We start from the raw sequence: 20585 nt of genomic DNA, 5'->3' as shown, positions 1-20585 counted from the left end.
GCCTGTCCACACACACACTCAAATGTTATCAACACACCTGCTGGCTGAAAAAAATGTCCACATGTCAACATGTACATAAAACCGATAGTGTTCACACACGCATACTTATGCCTTTAAACCAACTAGTGTGAAATATTTCATTCATTCAATCATGCAAACTATTAGTGCAAAGGTGAGCTAACACCTGTGCTCAGGTGAGTGTTTATGTTTTTCTAAAATGGACAGTGGAATGTGAAAAGAAGGAAGGAGAGTGCCCAGCCATCCCCACACCAAGACCCCCGCCGCAGCGGCAGCCGGAACCCCCAACGCCACACGGCAGCAGGCAGGGAACAACCGCCCCCCGGGCGACCCAGTCCGCCACCCAGGCCAGGGCCAGCAGGGCCGCCGCGAGGCCCCCAGAGCCAGAGAGCAGGGAGGCACGGAGGGAAATGGAGAGCCGCCCCAGCCCAACCAGGAGAACAGCCCCCCCGCCGCGCCGGGAGAGCCAACGCAGGGGCCCACCCGAGAAGGGCGCCCACAGCCCCAGACGAGCAGCCCATCACCCCCTAGGAGTTCCGGGCATCCCCCCGCCCCAACTCCAGGTACGAGCCAGGACCCCCCAAGGGAGACCCGCTCCGCACTCCAGGCAGCCACCCACCCGGCCCACGGTTGGTCCAGGGAGGAGCAAGGCAGGGGCCAGCCGTCCCCGCCCAGGAGGGGAGCGCCCCGGGGAGAAAGGGGGCCCACCAGGGGTGTTGTAAACTTGGCCCAACCAGGCTCGGCCACAGTTGGAGAATTGGCGGGGCCCAGCACCTAGGGGCAAGGACCAGAACCCACCCCCCAGGGCCACGGACCCCCCCCCCTCCCCGTGCGGAGAGAGCACCGCCGCGCCCAGGAAACCGGCACCCAGGGGACACGGCTGCCGTTGCCAAGGGCCCCGTACCCCCCACCAGGGAAGGGGTAGGAGACAGATGGTCAGGCCTCGACGGGACCGAGGCAGCCAACCGGCCAGGGCAACCGCCGATTGCCTCAGCGGAGACCCGGACCCGTCAACCCCCCAAGGTCCCGTGCCGATAGTGGACTCCCCCTCCCCCCAGAACGCCCCCCCACACGACAGGGCCGACAAGCCCCCCACCCCATCCCAGACCCCGCAGCCGAAGCGGATGACCCCCAGAGCGACCGGGGGTCCCAAGAGGGTTGTCCCGTCCCGTCCCAGAGCCAGGGAAGGGCTGATCCCAGCCCCAGGTGTAGACGGGCAGCCCATCCAATACCGCCCCCCCCCCCCCAAGCAGGGCCCCCGCCAACCCCCCCCCCCCCCCCCCCCCCAGCACAGGCAAAGGGACCAACCCCCCAAGCCAAGCCAGAGTGCCACCCCACCCCCCCACCACGCACCCCCACACCCAAGCCCAGAGGACCACACAGCCCCCCAGCCCGCCCCACCCAGGCACCGGACCCAGCCCCCCGACCACCCACCACCCCCCGCCGGCCACCGGAGGCCCCGACCCCCACCCCGAACCACGGCAGAAGGACAAGGAGCGGCGACGACCAGGCCCCCCACCCCCTGTCACAGAGTTAGCTATGAGATTCCCCGGTAGCTGGAACCCACCCTCCAGTCACCTTCTTGAAAAGGGGAATTACCACCCCTGTCTGCCAGTCCATCGGTACAGTTCCCAACTGCCATGCAATGCTGCAGAGACGTGTCAGCCAGGACAGTCTCACAGCATCCAAAGACTTGATGTACTCGGGGTGGACTTCATCCACTCCCGGTGCCTTGCCACCACGGCTCATCGACTATTTCTGCAACTTCAGCTTGGAGGGACAGTGATGGACAGCCCCACTTCAAAGTCCTCAGCCTCTGCTTCCTTTAGAGAAAGTATGTCAGCAGGATTGAGGACATCCTCAATTTATTCCTTCTACCACCCAACAAGCTCCCTAGTCAAGGTCGACAGCTCCCCACCTTCACTGAAAACAGTGCATGCCCTTTTGAAGTGCTGGATAGTTTGCCAGAATCTCTTTGAGGCCAACTGATAGTCCTCAATAGCCTCACCAAACTCCTCCCAGGAACAAGTATTTGTCTCCACAACAGCCTGGACCACAGCTTGCTTAGACTGCCGGTACCTGTCATCTGCTTCTGCTGTCCCACAAGCCAGCCAGGCTTGGTAGGACTCCTTCTTCGGCTTGACTGCATCTTACTTCTGGCGTCCACCACTGTTTATGAGGATTGCCACTGCGACAGTGGCAAAGCAAGACCTTTTGACCAAAGCTCCAAACAGCAGCAGAGACGATAGAGGTGGAGAACATAGTCCACTCTGACCCAGCCTGCCTTGGTACCAGTTTGAAGAACTCCCGGCTGTGGAAGTTAGAGATTTCCCTGACAGAGGGCTCAGTCAAACCCAGCAGACCCTCACAGTACGTTTAGGTCTTCCAAGTCTTTCCAGCCTCTTTCCCTGCCAGGGAATGGTAGTGATTAGTGGGCAGTTCTGCCTTTATCTAAGTGTCCAAGACACAAGGCCAAAGGTCACCTGAAACAACTACAAAGTCGATCAACGATATCCTGCCAAGGGTATCATGGGGCCAAGTGTATTGATGGATACCTTTGTGCTCAAACATGGTGTTTCTAATGGACAAACTATGACGAGCACAGAAGTGCTACAAAAAAAACAACACCCGGTTTCAGATCAGGAAAGCCATCCCTACCAATCACACCCCTCCAAGTGCAGCTGTCATTGTCCACGTGGGCATTAAAGTCCCCCTGGAGGACAATGTAGTCTCCCGTTGGGGCACTTCCCAGTACCCTTGAGAGAGACACCAGGAAGGCTGGGTACTCCAAACAGCTGTTCGGCCCACAAGCCAAAACCACAGTAAGGCTGAGGGACATGACCCTCCCACCAGTGTGACCCCCTTCACCAGTGTGAACTCCAACACTTGGTGGGTGAGCTGAAGGCTCACAAGTAGGCCCACACCGCTGCCTCTTACTATGCACAACTCCAGAATGGTAGGGAGTCCAACCTCTATTGAGGGACTGAGTTTGAGAGCCCCGGCTGTGCGTGGAGATGAGCCCCTCTATATCTAGCTGGTACTTATATCTACCCTGGGCCCACGGGAGAGTGATCCCATGTTTTTCCTTCAGGCTGTACCCAACCGGGGCCTCTGGCAGGAGCCCCAACTACCAGGTGCTCACCTGCGAGTCTCAACCCAAGGCCTGGTTCCAGGGCAGTGGCGCCACCAGGGGGTGGCCAGGGGTGACCACGGCCACCCACCTCCGACACCTGGCCACCCCAGTGGCCCCCCCACTAGCCACTATAAGCTGTGGTAGCATCAGTTGTGCGTTTCATCCCAAATGCACAGCCAGCAGGTGGCAAGTTGATCTGATCACCTAAACCAGCCCACACCCCTCCTGTCCCTGCTGCCTTTGAGTGCGCAGACATCTAAAGACGCAGAACACGAATAAGACGCGGGGTTCACTTCCGCGTTCCAACCCTCAGAGCCTCCGGGCTGGTTAGACAAAAGAACCAGTCTCAGTTACTAAAGATGAACTTTCTTTATTACTTTTTCCTTGAGTCCAAAGCAGTGACTGACCGCGTGTGTATGCGCTCCACCCCTCACATGTGCTCTCCCCCCTCTCTTCCTGCATCACGCGAGCACCGGTATTCAGCACGCACACATGCACGCACGGACGCACACACACATGCGTGCGCACACTCACACACGCACACAATCAAACATCCCAAAACACTACATTTCTTTTCATGCCTGTTAACTATTTTCTGTGGGGTCTTTTAACAATCTGTTTACTGTACTTTAGATCACTTGATCTGTATTGTGTGCAAATACTTGGTGCAAATACGCCACATCATCAGCGTTGGTGGATGTGCCATTACTTTCTATTAATATTTAAAAAAGGATGTCCCTGTAGCTCGTCTTAAGCGGTGTAACTTTCCACAGAATCCGGTATCAGACAGTGGAACAAGTGAACAAAACAATGAAGCTCAGAGGCTAGTCTTTCTGTGTTTGGCGGCTGTTTATATCTCCCATGATGCATTGGCGCACAATGTGTCTCTCCTCTTAACGTCTTGTAACAACGAACACACAAAGAGTTATGGAACATTTTAACTTAACTTTTATTACATCTTTTAGAAAACACAGCTGCGACTTCCAGCTTTTTCTGACACAATCACAAAAATGCACGTAAGATTACAGAAGGGCTGTAGATCATAAACAGGCTATAAGTTTCTCCTTTTTTATTTTTGGATGCTGGTGTGCCGTGGGATTTTTGTCAAGGTTAAAGTGTGCCGTGGCTCAAAAAAGGTTGAAAAACACTGGCCTAATGATATCTACTAGAATCTAGTAGTATCTACTACTAAGTTAATGTTCTAGAAAAAAATCAGTAGGCATTTAACTTTCTGTTGGTTTTCTAAAGGTTGTTTTACTATGTTTTGTAGAATGAATTTTAAAAATATAGTTCATGGTTTTTGTGTGCCACCCCAAGATTTAATGTGGTCCCCTACCGGCCCATGAAAAATTTCTGGAGGCGCCACTGTTCCAGGGTGGGGCCCCGGTTATGCCAATCCGGGCGACGTAGCAGAATCTTTACTTGTACTTTTCATAAAGGGGGTTCTGAACCACACCGCCTTGCTTGTCAAACAGGACCTGTCTACCATGGGAGACCCCACCAAGAAAACTTGGCTGCTGGGATCACTTGAGGTCTCAAACCCCTCCATGGTGCCGTTTCATGTAGGGGGTGTGCATTTTTTAAAACGGATTGTGTCCATTTCCAAATTATGTAATTGATCTGGCCTCAGATTCCACACACAGTCACAGGGTCCCAGTTAAACAGAATTGACTAATGTGGCAATATACACAAAATGTGATGTCCACGCATGTGTGAAACAGGTTTAAAGAGGTAAACAAAACAAAAAAATTATTTCCACAAACAACGGTCTTTACAGTGAAAATGTAATCCCAGTTACATACTATGGAAGCGATTCTGTAGCATAATTAAAAATAAAAGTCAAAACCAGAAATGGTTTTTCATTTTCAACATGAAGCTGCATTTTTTGACTCAAAATTAAAAAGAAAAGGCAATTCGACAAAATGGTTTTTCCTTTCCGTCCTCAACACTGCTTATTTTGCCACTTAATTAAAATGATAATGAAAATAGTATTTGACATTTCATTTTCAAGAAGTTCTCTGGTAAATGTGTAGCAAAATTCATTTAGAAATGTCTGATTTGACAATTAAAATGGATTTACAGAAATGCTTTTTCATTTTTAAAATGTAACTGCATCAAAGGACTCAAAATCAAAATGAAAAATCAATACTTCAAAATGCTTTTTCCTTTTCTACTTATTCTGTGTCATAATTAAAATGAAAATGCAAAGAGGGGATTGCATTTGCATTTTCACATCCATCCTGTGAACATTGTTGCATTATTCAATTCAAATAAGCATTTCCAGCGGGGAGGCGGGGCGATGACGTCAGTTCTTTCTCCGTGTGTCCGGCTGCTAACAGACACAGACACTAGGAGCAGTGCAGCCAGGCTTGTGTTAGCGGCAGAGGAGAGGGCTTTGTGATGGTTGTGCTCTCCTGATGATTGTACACAGTTACGCAGTGACCATCGTTTTAGTTCGTTGTTGTGTCAAATTTCAACACAAAATAAACGAGACAAACATGAAATACGTTAAAGGTTTGATGGTAACAGTTGACATGCAATAAAATTTTGTACTTTAACTTTTTTTAAATAAAGCATCAGATTTAGGTTTTATATATTTCGCATTGCTTAGGGGTTGCTTTGCCAAATCTTGCAGTTGCCATAGCAACCCCTAGCCACCACTTGGCACCACCCCTGCATTCAGTAAATAAAAGATATATATGTAGTGAAAAGTTCTGTTGAGGCTCATTTTCGACAAACAGCTTTAGGAACTTGTCTGTCATGCGGAATCATGGAGATGACCTCGAGCGGAACCCCTTTAATGCAATATGGAAGAAATATTTGGCTTCATATAACTTCAAACATTTTCTCTCATCTAGGGGGCATTGAGTTCCTTCTAAAATGTGACTTTGATCACAGAAAACTTCCTATTAAACTTTCTACTCATCATCAGCAGGTGTTACTGTACTGGAAGTTCATATTCAAACATAACTGTAGTCCACACAACACTCCCATATGGAACTGTCGGTATATTTTATGTAGGAATAAATCAATATTTTACAAAAAGTGGATTAAATACGGTAATTGGTCATTATTACACATCATAAATGATAATGGAAACATTTTCTCATCTGAAAGTTTTTCCAGTAAGTTTAAATTAAATGATAGAAAACATTATAACAATGTAATCAAAGCAATCCCTTCAGACTTTGGTCCAAATGTCCTCCAGTCTGGTCATAATGTTCAAGTTCAGCTTCCATCTATGTTGTTTGATGGTCAACCGCTTAATTCAAAACTTCCAAAGTCAATTATAAGATCTTTGTTTGTTAGAGAACTGTTTCCAACATCTTACATAAATCATTCTATGTCACAGCATTACACAAAAGAGGAGATAAGCAAGTTAAGATCTCAGTTTATTAAATACCCAATTTTTCCAAAATACAAAGAAATCCATTTTAAAATAATGAGTGCAGTCTATCCATGCAAGGAACTACTACATGTACGTTTGGGTTTTCAGAAAACAACTGTTCTTTCTGTGACATAAGTGTAGAAATACTTGATCATCTGTTTTTTGAATGTATATATGTTATAGGTTTTTAGGAGGATTTTTTTTTCGTTGGTGGTCCTCAAAGTTTCCTTTTCCTATATAGTTACAAAAACATATTGTATTATCTGGAGTAGTATCTGGTGATAATTTATTTGATTTGGCGTTTAGTACTTTGTTAATTTCTGGGAAATTCTTCATTCATAAGAGCAGATTTTTAAAAACCAAACTATTATTCAATACATCTCATAAAGAGATCTGTTTGAAATTCATGAAAAACAAAAACGCAACAAAACTGTCCATTTTCATTGAAGATCACATGTTGTATGACAATCCCTAGTGTTGCAAACTAAAATTCTAATGTAATTTTTTGTATTTTTTCCTTTTTTCTCTTTCCGTTGTAGTTATGTGAACGTGTGTATCATCTTTTGAAGTTCTAATTCAAAAGAAAAACTCGAGCGGAACCCGGAACAAAAGCTAAACGAAGGGGACCATTTAGTTAGTGACACCGTTGCCGGGCAAATGCCTCTTTCTGTGTTTTATAGAATTTCCGAACCTTTAATCGTTAATGTGAGATTGACCGTCAGCTGGATAAACGTACATGTTGGATGTAAGAGGTAATAAGAGGCCAACGACGGACAGCGAACACACAGATGAAGAAACAGAACCGTTTTCCAATAATTCTCCTGTTTTATTTGATCTTTGCTGGCGATGGAGAGACTCGAGCCTCGATACCGGAGCGTTTTAGTAAAGACTCTCGCCGCTGACGGCGCCGTGGATCATCATCCGTGACCAGGAATTCTCCTGCTCCAGGGGTTCGAGTGTCCGTTTGTGAGGAGCGGTTCTTCTTCCTGTTCCTCAGAGAGGGACAGGATGGATGCGCGGCACAGGTGGGTGGGGGGCCCGAACGAAACCTCTACTGTCCCGCCAGGAAATGCTTCATGTCTGATCTTAGGATGCGTTAAGTGTTAAAGACACTTGTTGAACTATTGCGTGTTCTAATGGAATTGTTTTAAATTCCAGTATAAATGCTTCTTTATTTATCACCAAAACCCCCCCGGGGGGGGGGGGGGGGGGGGGGGGTGATGATCATGGAGGTTTGGGGCGACGGTCACTTGAACTGGTCCTAAGCATTTTACATCTGCTGGCTAATTGGCTCATGTTATTTTGTTGGTAAAAATGGAAAGAAAGAAAAAAAACAGAACAAGAAATATGAGATAAAAAACGTTTCTGTCCCAATTCAAAGTTTCTGTGGTTAAACTGTCAGAACAGATTGAGAACCAGAACATCTTAAGAGGAACAGTTTTTACTCCTGTAGCCTGACATTTGCTGTGCCTGTTGGCTAAACCAGACATGATGGACAGTCCAGAGGAACGTCACTTCGCTCCACGCAGAACGTCTGTGGCTATCAGAAGGAAATCGGAATTTCTTTGTATTTAATTCAAAGGTCCTAGAGATTCTGGGATTGAACTTTCTTAAGGCTGCAGACCATTTTAAGACTCCCCCAGCATGACTGGGGGGTCTGCTGTTTTCCTGATAGCAGGGTTAACCCACCTGTGAGAAGGTACTGATCCCACAGAACCTGCTGGGTTTGTGAAACCTGCTGTCTTTCAGGGCGGGGGTGTTCTACAGGGCCATGCCTGCTGTTGGTGCAGACGGGAAAAGCATCATGAAGCTCATCCCAGTCCAGGTGGCCAAAAGGCGCTTCAACCAAACCCTGCAGGGCCGGCCCCCGTCAGACCTGCAGGAATCCCCCACCGTGGCTCCTTCTGCTGCTTCACTGCTGCAGAAATCTGGGGGGGCAGTAAACCCCAGGATGCCCGGAGCGCTCCCGCTGCAGCTTCCAGTGACTGTGGAGTCCCCCGCCCTCCCTCGAGGTCAGTGCCTGCAGATCCCCCCCCATGCTCAGGTGCAGAGAGTCCCTGCATCCCACCTCCCACCAGAAGTCAAGGAGCAGATCTTTGCTTCGTTGTCCAGCTCTGGCTTGGCCAGCGTTGTGTATGTGTCCCCCATCACCACCGTGGATCAACGCCCCCCAGGGCCCCCCAGACCATTTTCCACGGGGTTGCCTCCACTGAAGCCACATTTAAAACTGATTCCAAAGGTCTCACAGAGGCCCAGCAGCCCCACCCGATGGGTCATTGAAGAGGTTGACTCCCCCCCCGCACAGAACCCTAAATCCTCCCCTCCCCCGGGGGGGCACCAGCACATTCAGGAAGACGCGCTGGTGGTCTGCAACGGGAAGGTGTTCTTCGTGGGCCTGAAAAGCAGCTCAGCTGTGAAGACCCCCCCAGAAACCAGCAAGTCCAACAGCCCCCCAAACTGTCAGTTGGCTAAGTGCAGACCTCCCCCCCAGCCAGGAGAGGTGATTGATCTATGTGAGGATGAGGACCCCGATGCTGCAGACCCCTCCCATGATGAAGACAACGTCATCTTCGTGTCGTACACTCATCCCCGCAGCCAGCCTGGTTCAGCCGGAGACCCGACATCAGAGAAAGAGGGCGGGGGCCGCCTCAGCCCCTGCCGTGTTTCCTCTTCAGGGGGTGGGCGGAGCTTCTCGGTTAGAGACGTTGACATCATCTGTTCTTCAGAGGTGACACATGGGGATCAGAGGGCCCAGGACCCTCTTTCAGGGGCGGGACCTCCTGCAGAGAAAGAACAGGTGAGGCTCTCCTGATCTCATTTATGAACCAGAAAATAGAATGGAGTTTAAAGCTGCCCTGTGGCATGATGGGAAATATCTTCTTCACTCGATAAACTTTCTTGTCCTGAAATGAGCAAAGTTCATCACAGTAATGTGAATTTAGGCAACTTAGCAGGAAGGACTTAAAGTATGGATTGTCCTGTAGGCGGCGTGAAGCTGCGTATCTGTCAATGACGGATAGGAAGCCCATCGAGACGACTGCTGCTGGGAATTTGGGTAAACAAATAAAATGGAACTGAATTGAAAATTGAATTGATTTTTTTGAAACAAAGGAGAAGTTTGATTGGTCTATAGCTGCCAGGATGTAAACTGACAAAAGCAGCATAATTATAGTTAAAAGACCACTGGGAATATTTTCATGGTAGAATAAAAGATGATGGGAGTGGGACAGAAGCACTAAAACCCATTTTCAGTTCTGAAGTCCAAATGAGGACGATGCTACGGGGATTCTGTTGTTTTGTGTGCAGAAACTACCATCTTTGTGCTTCTGGAGTTTGTTTCCGCTCTTGTGTTGTTGTGATTGGCTGTGAGCTGAACTCTCCTGGAAACAGAACTTCTGGTTCTTGTTCGTTTCTGGTTCTCCTAATGTTCCTGGAGCGATGCCGGGTGAGGAGCATGCAGCTTGCCTTTGTCTCTGTTTCTGCCTGCAGCCGTGTGAAGATCCAGCCTCCAGGGGGACTCGGGTTCTGGGGCCCAGGGAGAGCGAGCGTCAGCTCCGGAGGAGGTTTGGGATCCACGCAGAGCTGAGGGTCTGCCTGCAGAAAGTCCACGCAGCTGCAGCACACTTGAAGAGCGAAGAGCCAACAAACCGCCAAAGCCAGGTGGACCCGCCCCATCTGAACCTTCACAGTCCAAGAGAGGAAGACGGTGCTGCCCCCCTAAAGGAGACCTCGTCCGCTGGGGAGAGCCGCTGCCTGCTCTCAGGAAGCTGCTGCCCTGAATCCCAGTCTGTGATTGGCTATGTGGAGCCCATAGACGAGGACCTCCCCGAAGTCCCCCCACCCTCCCAGGCTTGTGTGGCTGTCAGCAGGAGGATTGGGCGGACCAGGAAGCGCACCACATGTCCTTGTTGCATCCCTGTGGCCCTGCTGCCTCGTGGGAAGTCTTGCCTAGAAGAGGGTGAGGGGGGGCACCCACAGCAACACAAATAAGGGCTCCAACAAGAGATGGAAGAAGCTTATGAGGATCAGCTGTGTGACAGCAAGCTGAGCACGTGGGAGTGGTTGAGTGTGTTGTTACCTGAAGACGGATTCCTCCTCTTCCTTGTTTTCTTTACAACTTTATTTTTCCAAAGAGATCAGGCTTTCTTTGAGAAAATCCAGGACCGCTGACTCACTGTTCTTCAAATGTTTCCATCCAAACTTCAGCACCAACACAAACCTTTACTTACCTTTGACTGACCCCCCTCCCCCCAAGCAGCACAGAAGAGTGTGCATGAGAGCGTGCACGTCAGGGTAGAAGGTCGCCTTGCCGCGTTGCAGAAGATGACCCACTACGTTACAAAACCGAGTCCATCCTGCCCCCCCAGAAGACCCAAACCCCCACCTACTGACCAGGCTCCGTAAGTGAACCTTCGGCATGTTTTGGGTGAAGGCAGAATCTGTCAAAGCAGACCAGCAGAGGATGAAAAAGAACGTGTTGGTTTATGAACATGTGTGTGTTTCAACAACATGGTCTGCTCAGCAGCTGGACTACGACCCGTCATCTTCTGACCCGTCATGTTCCAGCTTCTGTTCTAGTTCTGAAATGCCTCGGTGTGGATGGGTCGACCCGCAGTCTTTATTCTGTTTCCTGAAGGCTGTTTTCTTTAGATTTATCACTTTTGTTGCTCCAGACCAGAAGACTTGTAACCTCCATGTTTTTCACCACTTTAATAAATACGTTCCATCAAATATGAGAAGATTGCTGGTCATTAAAGGGATGAATCAGATGAGACTATGCTATATTCCTGCACTAAAATGAAAGTGTCACAGGCAGCAAAGACATATTTACATAGAACTCTAAATATGCACAAGATATAACTTAAGTAGTCGCAGTTCCACGGTTGTTTACATTGATGTTAAATGGTTTATACTCAGATTTAGACCCAAAGGCCTTCACGGTCACAGTCTCATTCACACACTCATGGTGGCTCCGCTGTCAAACACTGGTGCTAACCTGCAGCCGGTAATGGGTTCAGTGACTTCCCTAAGGACACTTCCACAATGGGCTGGCAAGGCGGGAATCTATATATTTCCTTTTGAAATGATTTTATAAAGTGTGGGGCTGATGCAATGAACAACCTTCCTGTGACTGATCGATCTGATGGATCATAGGAAGAGAAATCTGTTCAGTGCTACAGCATTAAACCCCTGAAGGAAACTGAAGTCTGTCGGTCAGACACCACACTGCCAAGCCCCCCCCACATCAAGGTAAGAGCGGCGGTGGATCATCCTCCACTTTACTGCAGCCGCAGCTTTTGCTAAGTGGCGTACAGCGGTTTGGTGAGCGTTGGGATTTCCAGCAGTCAACCCGTCTTCTAGAAAAAGCCTTTCTCATGACATTTTCCCTCAGGATAGACTGACCCCTGCTGCACAGAGGCAGAGCCATCCTCTGTGAACACAGACGGACATCACGTCAACTCCTGCAGGCTGCTTTATGCACTGATGGTTCCCTGTTTTGTGCTTGAAAACCGTCTTCCTTCCGTGTTTGAAGGATAACAGCAATGCCATAGACACACATGGCAAGGTACCTCTGTGCCCGCAGGTCAGTGCAGAAACATTACAACCACGTTCATTGTAGGTTTTCTGTCAGCTGCTTTTGGATCTTAGCAGATTATCTGGGGACTGTTGAGGGTGGCGTTTTTTTCTGGATGAGTCAAATCAGAATGTGATATCCCTAAGATTCCATGTCATTTAAAATTGCATCTTTCATTTGTTCTGTGGGGGGGGGGGGGGGGGGGGGGCAGTTAGCCACCAAACACCCGTGAAAGCCCTTGACCAAATATTCAAACCACCGTTTTCAGGAGCAGCAGCCTTCAGACAATGAAAGTCTGTTTTCTGGAGTTATTTTAAATTTGTTTTATGAAACAAGGAATATTATTGGAAAACATAACTTCTAATGATCATTTTTAGATCAGGGTTCACATGAGAAAACACAGAAATACTTCAACTCTCTCTGAAGGAAACAATTTAAATATATATCTTTGGAAAATTTAACAAGAAGGAACATGTCAAATAATTTCCATGTATGTAAACACTTCTCTTGCAATGTAGAAGCCTAAATGGCAGAGATGATCACTTTGCATTCAGCTTGTCATTTCGTTTCCCGCCAGTAGGGGAAGCCTGGGGTTTTTCTCAGTTCACTGGTTATCAAGCAGCAGATTCGTGTCAGGCTCAATTTTGGAATCGAGTCAAACAGTTTGTTTTTTTTTACCTCGCTAAGTTCTTCTCGTTAATTTGCACATTTTCTTAATACTTAGGTTATTACTTAAATTAACTGTTGATTATTGTTAGTTTTTCAATCTGAAGAAAAGGAATTAAAGATTTTTTATTTTTGGAATGTGGATTTTGTTTCTGGATCGTTGGATTTAGGAGGAGATCTGCAAGAGCATCAAAACTGAGGACTGAAAGACTGGAGCGGTGGAAGGATACATTTCAAGAAAGGTTCAGGCATGCAGGAGTAAACTTGCACAATAACGAGCACGGCAAAGCAAATCAGTCAACTAATGGAAGATAACACAAATGTGGACATTGTAAACAACAAGTTGCACATTGATTTTCCTAACTTGCACCAAGAGTTTGTCGATGTAAATGAGGATTTGCAAAGGCATATGGATCAAGAGGATTATTTAAAAGATCAAATAAGCTGGTTTGAACCTAAAAACCAAACATTTAACCAGTTCTATTGGAAATAAGAATGGATGAAAGAGGTGACAAAATGGCTGAAGAATGCAATAAGGAGATAAAACCCTCAGATAGCAGATCTACATCCTCAAAGAGGAGCAGTAAGCCTCTCCACAAGTCACCTTCAGAGAGTGGAACTTCATGGTCTTCATCTTCTGAAAGATTGCAAGCTGCAATGGAGCAAGCATCACTAAAGGCAGACTGCTGCTTTAATGGAAAGGCTAGCAATAGACAGAACAAGCAGAGTGGCACACACAAAAGAAAAGAAGAGATGAAGAATATGAGGCTCAAGAGAAAAGGAAAGAAACTGAGCTAAAGGCTAGAAAAGAGTTACATGCAATACAAGCTGCTCTCGCTGAATCAGATGCAAAAATGGATGTTACAGAAATTTCAACAAACATTTTCAGAGGCAAGCAGCAGTAAAGTTCAAAGGAAAGATTTCTAAGTCAAAGTAAATGCTGATCCTCAAGATGAAGGTCAGAGGGTTAAACCAGCACCTGATATTAAAGTCGGCGTTTCATCCACATCTGTACAATTTCACCAGATCCAAGTGATAACAAACTGGCGCTTGTCAGTCTGTGCAAAGCTATTTCTCATCAAGCTAATGTTACAGAAAACCTCGTGAAGAATCACAAAGCATCACTACTTCCAGATTTCAGAATCCCAGTTTTCAAGGGTGAGCCACTTGAATATAAATCCTTCATTCGATGCATTGAACATGCAGTGGAACGTCGATCTAGCGATGACTGCGATCGCTTACAGTTTTTGGTACAATATACAGGAAATTAGCCTCATGAGTTGCATGGTCAAAAGCTGCATCCACATGGAAACGACAGCAGGCTACATTAAAGCTAAACAGGTGTTTCAAGAATGTTTTGGTGATGACTACACGATTGCTGAAGCTTATATAAAAAGAGCTTTGGAATGACAGCCAATTAAATCAGAAGATAGTTCTGCTCTACAGTCATTTGCATTATTTCTCACCAGCTGCCTCAATGCAATGACAGATAGCAGCTACATGGAAGATCTGGACAACACAGTTACGATCAAATTCCTAGTAAATAAACATCCCTTTAAAGTCATAGAAATCTGGAGGAAGACGGCTTGTGACCTTCAAGAGACGACTAAGAAACGAGTTCAGTTTAAAGACTTTGTAGATTTTTCAACAAGAAGACTAAATATTTACTGCACTCGCTCTATGAAAACATCAAAGACATTTCAAGTCCCAGAGATATTGCATCAGCACCAAAACCAAAGAAAGTTTTCACCACTACCATTGTGGCACAAGGAGTTTGAAGCAATTCTGAATCAAAAGGAACAACAGTAGATGCATACAGCAAACCATGTCTGTATTGCAAAGGTGGACAGCATAACCTGGAAATCTATAAAAGGCAGAAGAGTAAATTGCCTAAAGACAAGATGGACTTCCTGAAAAGTAAGGGGCTATGCTTTGCGTGTCTGAAACATGGACACATGAGCACCAACTGCAAAGTCAAACTTTGGTGCCAAATGTGTGATCAGCCACACCCCACACTGCTCCATAAAGTTCCAAGAGACTCCAATGAAGAAGGAAAAAAAGGAAGGCAGTGAACAACAAACATTTTCAAGTGCTTTGTTGCAAATGACAGAAAAGGTGGAGGTTACCGGGGCCGGAAGAGACGACTGTGTTCTGTCAATTGTTCCAGTGCTTGTTAAGGCTCAAAAGGGAACCCACATTGTAAAAACCTACGCATTTTTGGATCCAGGAAGCTCAGCTACATTTGCAACAGAATATCTGATCAATCAGCTTAACATGACTCAACACAAGTATTCTGTACAATAGGCAAGAATCTCTTGTAAATACTCGTGTCGTGACAGGACTGGAGATGAGCAACTTACAGGGAGACAATTTCATTAGTTTGCCAGAGTTTGCCATCCCTGTAATCAAAGATAACATTCCTCCACAAGAAGACATCAGCAAATGGCCTCACTTAAATGAAGTTTTATCTTCAAGTTACCCAAGCAGAGATTGGACTACTTGTTGGAGCAAATATTTCTAAGAAAGTGGAATCCCTGCAGGTGATCAGAAGTGTGGATGATCGCCCATATACCATAAGAACATCATTAGGCTGGACCTTAAATGGACCAATGAAGAATGGAAGTGGTACATTGGAAACTAACAGGATAACAAAGGTCACATCAAACAGAGTATCAGTTTCTAGACTTGAAGAACTTTGGCACTTGCAGTTCAAGCAAGATTTCCCAGATGCTGGACAAGACGAAATCACAGAGATGTCTACGAATGACCATCAATTCATTAACGTGGTGTCACAATCTTGAAAGTACGTGGATGGACATTACAATAATTGTCTTCCAGTAAAAAACAAGCCATTGTTCATGCCAAACAATCGATCAATTGTCGAGCAACATGCGTTAAACCTACGGAAAAAAACTTCAAGAGATACAGAATTGTACAAGGAATATGTTGCAGTTATGAATGCTCTTCTGAAGAAAGGGTATGCCATAAAGCTCAACGATAAGGATGAACCAGTTCAAGGACGAACTTGGTACATGCCTCACCGTGAAGTAAGACACCCAACAAAGAAAAATGTACTTGTCGGGTTTTATTGTAGGTCAAGACTCCAAGGTGTCTCACTAAATAATGAGCTCTTGCAGGGACCTGATCTAACCAGTTCTCTGGTGGGAGCCCTACTGCGTTTCAGAGAAGAGACGGTGCCAATCAAGGCTGATGTAGAAGCCATGTTTTACCAATTAGGGTCAATAACAATGACACAGATCTCCTTAGATTTGTTTGATGGCCCGATGGAGATTACAGCTAAAAGCTCTGTGATCACAAAATGCTTGTTCACATTTTTGGAGCAATATCTTCTCCAAGTGTTGCAAATTTTGCTCTTTGACAATGTGCCACTGATTTTGAGAATGAGTTTCACCAAGAAGTGTCAAAAACGGTGAAGAAAAACTTCTACGTTTACTCAAGTCAACCACTGATGAAGACACAGCAGTAAATCTATGTAAAGATTTAAGAAACATGCTGAAGAAGGGACGATTTTGGCTGACAAAATGTTCAACCAACAGTCGCACATTCCTCAATGCAGTCCCTGCTGATAAGAGGGCACAAGGATTTCAAGATCTGGATCTAAATAAAGACAACCTGGCAGTGGAAAGAGCATTGGGAATACAATGATGCACTGAGACTGATCAGTTTAAGTTCAAGATCTCCGAAATCAACCACACACCAGGAAAGGATTGCTCCCACTCGTTAGTTCTATTTATAGGGGTTTCTGGCTCCAGTCATCCTGCCAGCAAAACTCATCCTGCAAGGTTTATGTCGAAAACAATGCAGTTGGGATGAAGAGTTGCCAGAGAACATTCTGAAGGACTGGATGAACTGGATCTCCAGTCTAAAGGCTCTCGACTCCTTTGGAGTAGACAGATGTATTAAAGCAAAGCCACTCAAAAACCCAATCTTTGTACAACTTCATGATTTTTCAGAGGCCAACGAGCATGCTTACAGAATAGTGAGTTATCTTGCACTTCATAGCAAAAACAAAAAGGCTCAGTCTACCCTAAATCTGGCAAAGGCAAGAGTCGCTCCTTTAAAGCCACCAACCATCCCAAGCATGGTGTTGATCACAGCCACAGTTGCAGTGAAAATGGAAATGCTTTTAAAAAAAGAGTTGGACTTGGAACTCAGTAACTCTGTGTTTTGAACAGATAGTACCTCAGTGCTAAAGTACCTGAGCAGCGAAAGTGCAAGATTTAAGACATTTGTTGCCAACAGGATTTCAAGAATCCTGGATCACTCAAAACCTTCTCATTGGAGATACGTTCCCAGAACTCTGAATCCTGCTGACTGCATGTCAAGAGGACCACCGGTGGACGTTTTTCTGAAACGTCAAGATTGGCTGACAGGACCAGACTTCTTATGCCATGGTCAGTCCCAGTAGCCCAAAAATCCTGACCCAGAGGTCAAAAGAGCAGTTCAAACACAAATCATTCAGGTTAGGGAGCTTGAAACAGCCACGGACAAACTGATGACCTATCACTCATCTTTGATAAAACTAAGGCGCCCAGTTGCCTGGACCTGCTAAAAAAAATAAAAACCAAGAAGGAGTCAAGTGCTTCAAAGGAATTCACGACAACCAACCTCCTGAAGTGTTTGCAATGGAACTCGTTTGACTTGTGATGATCTGACAAGACCAAAGACAGAGATTGTGAAAAACTGTCAAAAGCAAACATTCAGAGATGATGTCTCAGCATTAAGGAATGACAAAGTTTTGAAGAAAAGTAACCCTCTCTTCAAGTTGAACCTAATTTTCTAAGATGATGTACTAAAGCTTGGAGGAAGGTTAAGACATTCTGCTATGCCATATGACTGTAGCATCAAGCCATCCTGTCAAAAGGGTCGCACATCACCAAACTTGTGCTGAGACACATTCACAATAGCACTGGACATGCTGGAGGAAATCATATGTTGGCCACTCACCGTGATCCCAGAGGCTCACGGTGCTATTAGGAAAGTTTTGTCTGAATGTGTAATTTGCAAGAAGATGTATGGTTCATGTGGTAAACAACTTATGGCAGATCTACCAAAATGCAGAGTCGTTTCCGACGACTCTTTATTTACTAGAGTTGGCGTCGATAACTTTGGCCCTTTTCTGGTAAAAAGAGGAAGAACTCAAGTCAAAAGATATGTTATCTTTACATCTTTAGCCATTCGAGCTGTGGACTTAGAAGTGGCTGCATCACTGGACACCAATGCTTGCCTCGATGCAATCAGAAGGTTCATCGCTAGGAGAGGACAGGTGAAGGAAATGTACTCGGACAATGGCACCAACTTAGGATCAGCTGATAGTGAGTTAAAGAGATCAATCAAAGAGTGGAATAACAACAAAATCACAAAGAATTAGGAAAACATCCAGTGGCACTTCAATCCTCCTTCAGGTTCTCATCACAGTGGAAGCTGAGAAAGATTAATCCGCTCAGTAAGGAAAGTTCTGAACACCACTGTGAACAAACAAATTTTGGACGAGGAAAATCTTCATACCTTGCTTTGTGAGGCAGAATCGATCATAAACAGTCAGCCCATTTCGACAGCTTCTACCGACCTCAACGACCTAGAAGTCCTCACACCTAACCATCAGTTGCTGCTTAAAACCAAACCTGAGCTGCCTCCAGGGATTTTTGAAAGAAACGACTTGTACGTCAATCGGAGCTGGAGGCAAGTTCAGTACCTGGTGGACATATTCTGGAAACGCTGGTGTAAGGAATACCTCACCCATCTTCAGGAACATCAAAGGTGGGCTACATCTAACAGGAACCTTTTTGTAGGAGATGTGGTTTTCATCGTGGATGATACCTCACCCAGAAAATCCCGGCCGCTTGGAAGAGTCTTGCAGACCCTTCCAGATAAACAGGGTTTTGTTTGACAAGTGAAAGTGAAGACTAAGACCAACGAACCTTGTCGACCAATTACTAAGTTGTGTCTTCTTGTAGAGTCTGAGTAAGCATGAAGACTACTGTGAATCAAAATGTTTGAATATCTGCTAGATGCATGTTTATCTGTTTGTAAGAAGTGCTTATTTAAGTTTTATTCGAACATTAAGTAATTGTTTCAAAGAGTTTGATAACATTTAGGGCCTGGTAAATGTAGAAGCCTTAATGGCAGAGATGACCACTTTGCATTCAGTTTGTTATTTTCTTTACCGCCAGTAGGACCCAGCAGATTCGTGTCAGGCTCAATTTTGGAATCAAGTCCAACCGTTTTTTTTTTACCTCGCTAAGTCATTCCCGTTAATTTGCATATTTTCTTTATACTTTGGTTATTACTTAAGTTAACTGATTATTGTTCATTTTTCAATCTGATCAAAAGGAAAAAGGATTGTTGTCTTTCACTGTTGGAATGTGGATTTTTTCTGGATCATTGGATTTATGAGGAAAGCTGCAAGAGCGTCAAAACTGAGGGCTTAACACTGGAACTAAAAATGCAATAATACATTTTTAATACAATTCAAAAGATCTGCCTCTGAAAGGAGATTATATTTGATCGCACAAGGCAGTGTGCTGACCCCCACTGCACATCCACAGGGGGAAAGAGCTCCCACACACTAATCCATGGGGACCTGTACCTCTGGGGGGCTTCACCCCAGGGGTGAAGAAGGAATCTAGCTGCTGATGGAAAAGACTGCAGAGGGAGAACAGGCCAGCCCAGATAGATCACCCCAGATACCCTCATCTGCACCCAAAACTCCAGGGGACCTCCACCTCACACCACCCACTAACCCTGATGGAGTGTGAGGACTTAAACAAACTGGGCCATCACTGAACACACAGAGCGGAAGGGTTTATGTTTTTGCCTCACATTTTCCTGTTGCACTCAAGAACGCTCATCTTTGACATGTAGTTCATTGTGTTTTATAAAGCTACTTTATTTTTAAAACAATTCATTACAAAACAGAACCTTTTGTTACAACTAAGCGTGTCAGTAAAGACTTCTGTTTTCTTATAAAATATTTCAGAATTTACATACAAAAAAAATTCACCTTTGCCCAAATTAATGAGTAAAAAATATATAATGTCCTTTTATTGTGGGTGGAGTAAGAAAGGGAAGACATTGAAATTATTTTACCTTTTAGGAGTCAGGCATTAAATGTTTTTTCTTAAAGGATAATATTATTTCCTTTGTGTCTGAAAGATTCTTTGATTTGGGGATCCTGTGTGTTCTTTTAGGAATACCGGGGCATTTATCTCTGAAACTGCGTGAAGTGTGTTGATCTTTATGACCCGAGAACTTCAAGAACCAAACTCTCGAGAAGGTCCTCTCCACCTCCAGCAGGGGGCAGTGCCGAACCTCCACAGCGCTGCGCTCCGCATCAGACCCCAACAGAAGAAGAACTAAGACCCCAACAGACGACGTAGAAGAAGACTAGTCGTTGCACCGAGATCCAAGGTACAGACGGTCTTTAGCGTTTGTTCCGTTACAGACAGTAAGTCACATGCGGGGCTCATCGAGCCGAACGTGGTTCCGTCCCAGTTTCGTTTTCCGGGGAATAATAGGCCGGTGATGATGATCTGTCATCTGAGCCCAGCTGGACAGACATCGATAATTGATGTTTTTGGTTTGTTTGTTGAAATTATTGTTGTGTTAAAATGAAATCAAAATCATTTCCTCTAAAAACCTCGTAGTGGTTCTCATTGAACGGGGGGGGGGGGGGTGTCTGTCGTCCTCCTCGTAAACAACAGCTTCCTGTAATCAAATCAGGTTCTTCTCGTCAGTTTGCTTATATAAAGGGGGGGGGGGGTGGAGTCTCACATTCGGGGGAA

At 45.8% G+C, this 20585-nt stretch overlaps 1 protein-coding gene across 2 annotated transcripts; it reads left to right on the top strand.

The window, feature by feature from the left end:
- Window positions 1-1493: 1493 nt before the first annotated feature.
- Window positions 1494-11270, top strand: lrif1 (ligand dependent nuclear receptor interacting factor 1). 2 transcript variants are annotated; one of them, XM_078950016.1, is made up of 4 exons: window positions 1494-7291; window positions 7394-7564; window positions 8289-9336; window positions 10029-11270. In XM_078950016.1, exons 2-4 carry the CDS (start codon window positions 7548-7550, stop codon window positions 10527-10529), a joined length of 1566 nt encoding a protein of 521 aa, XP_078806142.1. In that variant the 5' UTR covers window positions 1494-7291; window positions 7394-7547; the 3' UTR covers window positions 10530-11270. The 2 variants fall into 2 exon arrangements, with proteins under 2 accessions (XP_078806142.1, XP_023812869.1); XM_023957101.2 differs by having other exon boundaries at window positions 1494-7564.
- The last annotated feature ends 9315 nt before the right edge of the window (window positions 11271-20585 follow it).

Source organism: Oryzias latipes, chromosome 7 (assembly GCF_053564925.1).
Source record: "Oryzias latipes strain Hd-rR chromosome 7, Olatipes_Hd-rR_3.1".
Lineage (NCBI taxonomy): Eukaryota > Metazoa > Chordata > Actinopteri > Beloniformes > Adrianichthyidae > Oryzias > Oryzias latipes.
This window is presented reverse-complemented; position numbering and strand designations above follow the sequence as displayed.

Coding starts and splice junctions, on each gene's coding strand:
- lrif1 (XM_078950016.1), top strand. Junction 9,337..10,028: donor CTCCTGCAGAGAAAGAACAG/GTGAGGCTCTCC, acceptor TTCTGCCTGCAG/CCGTGTGAAGATCCAGCCTC.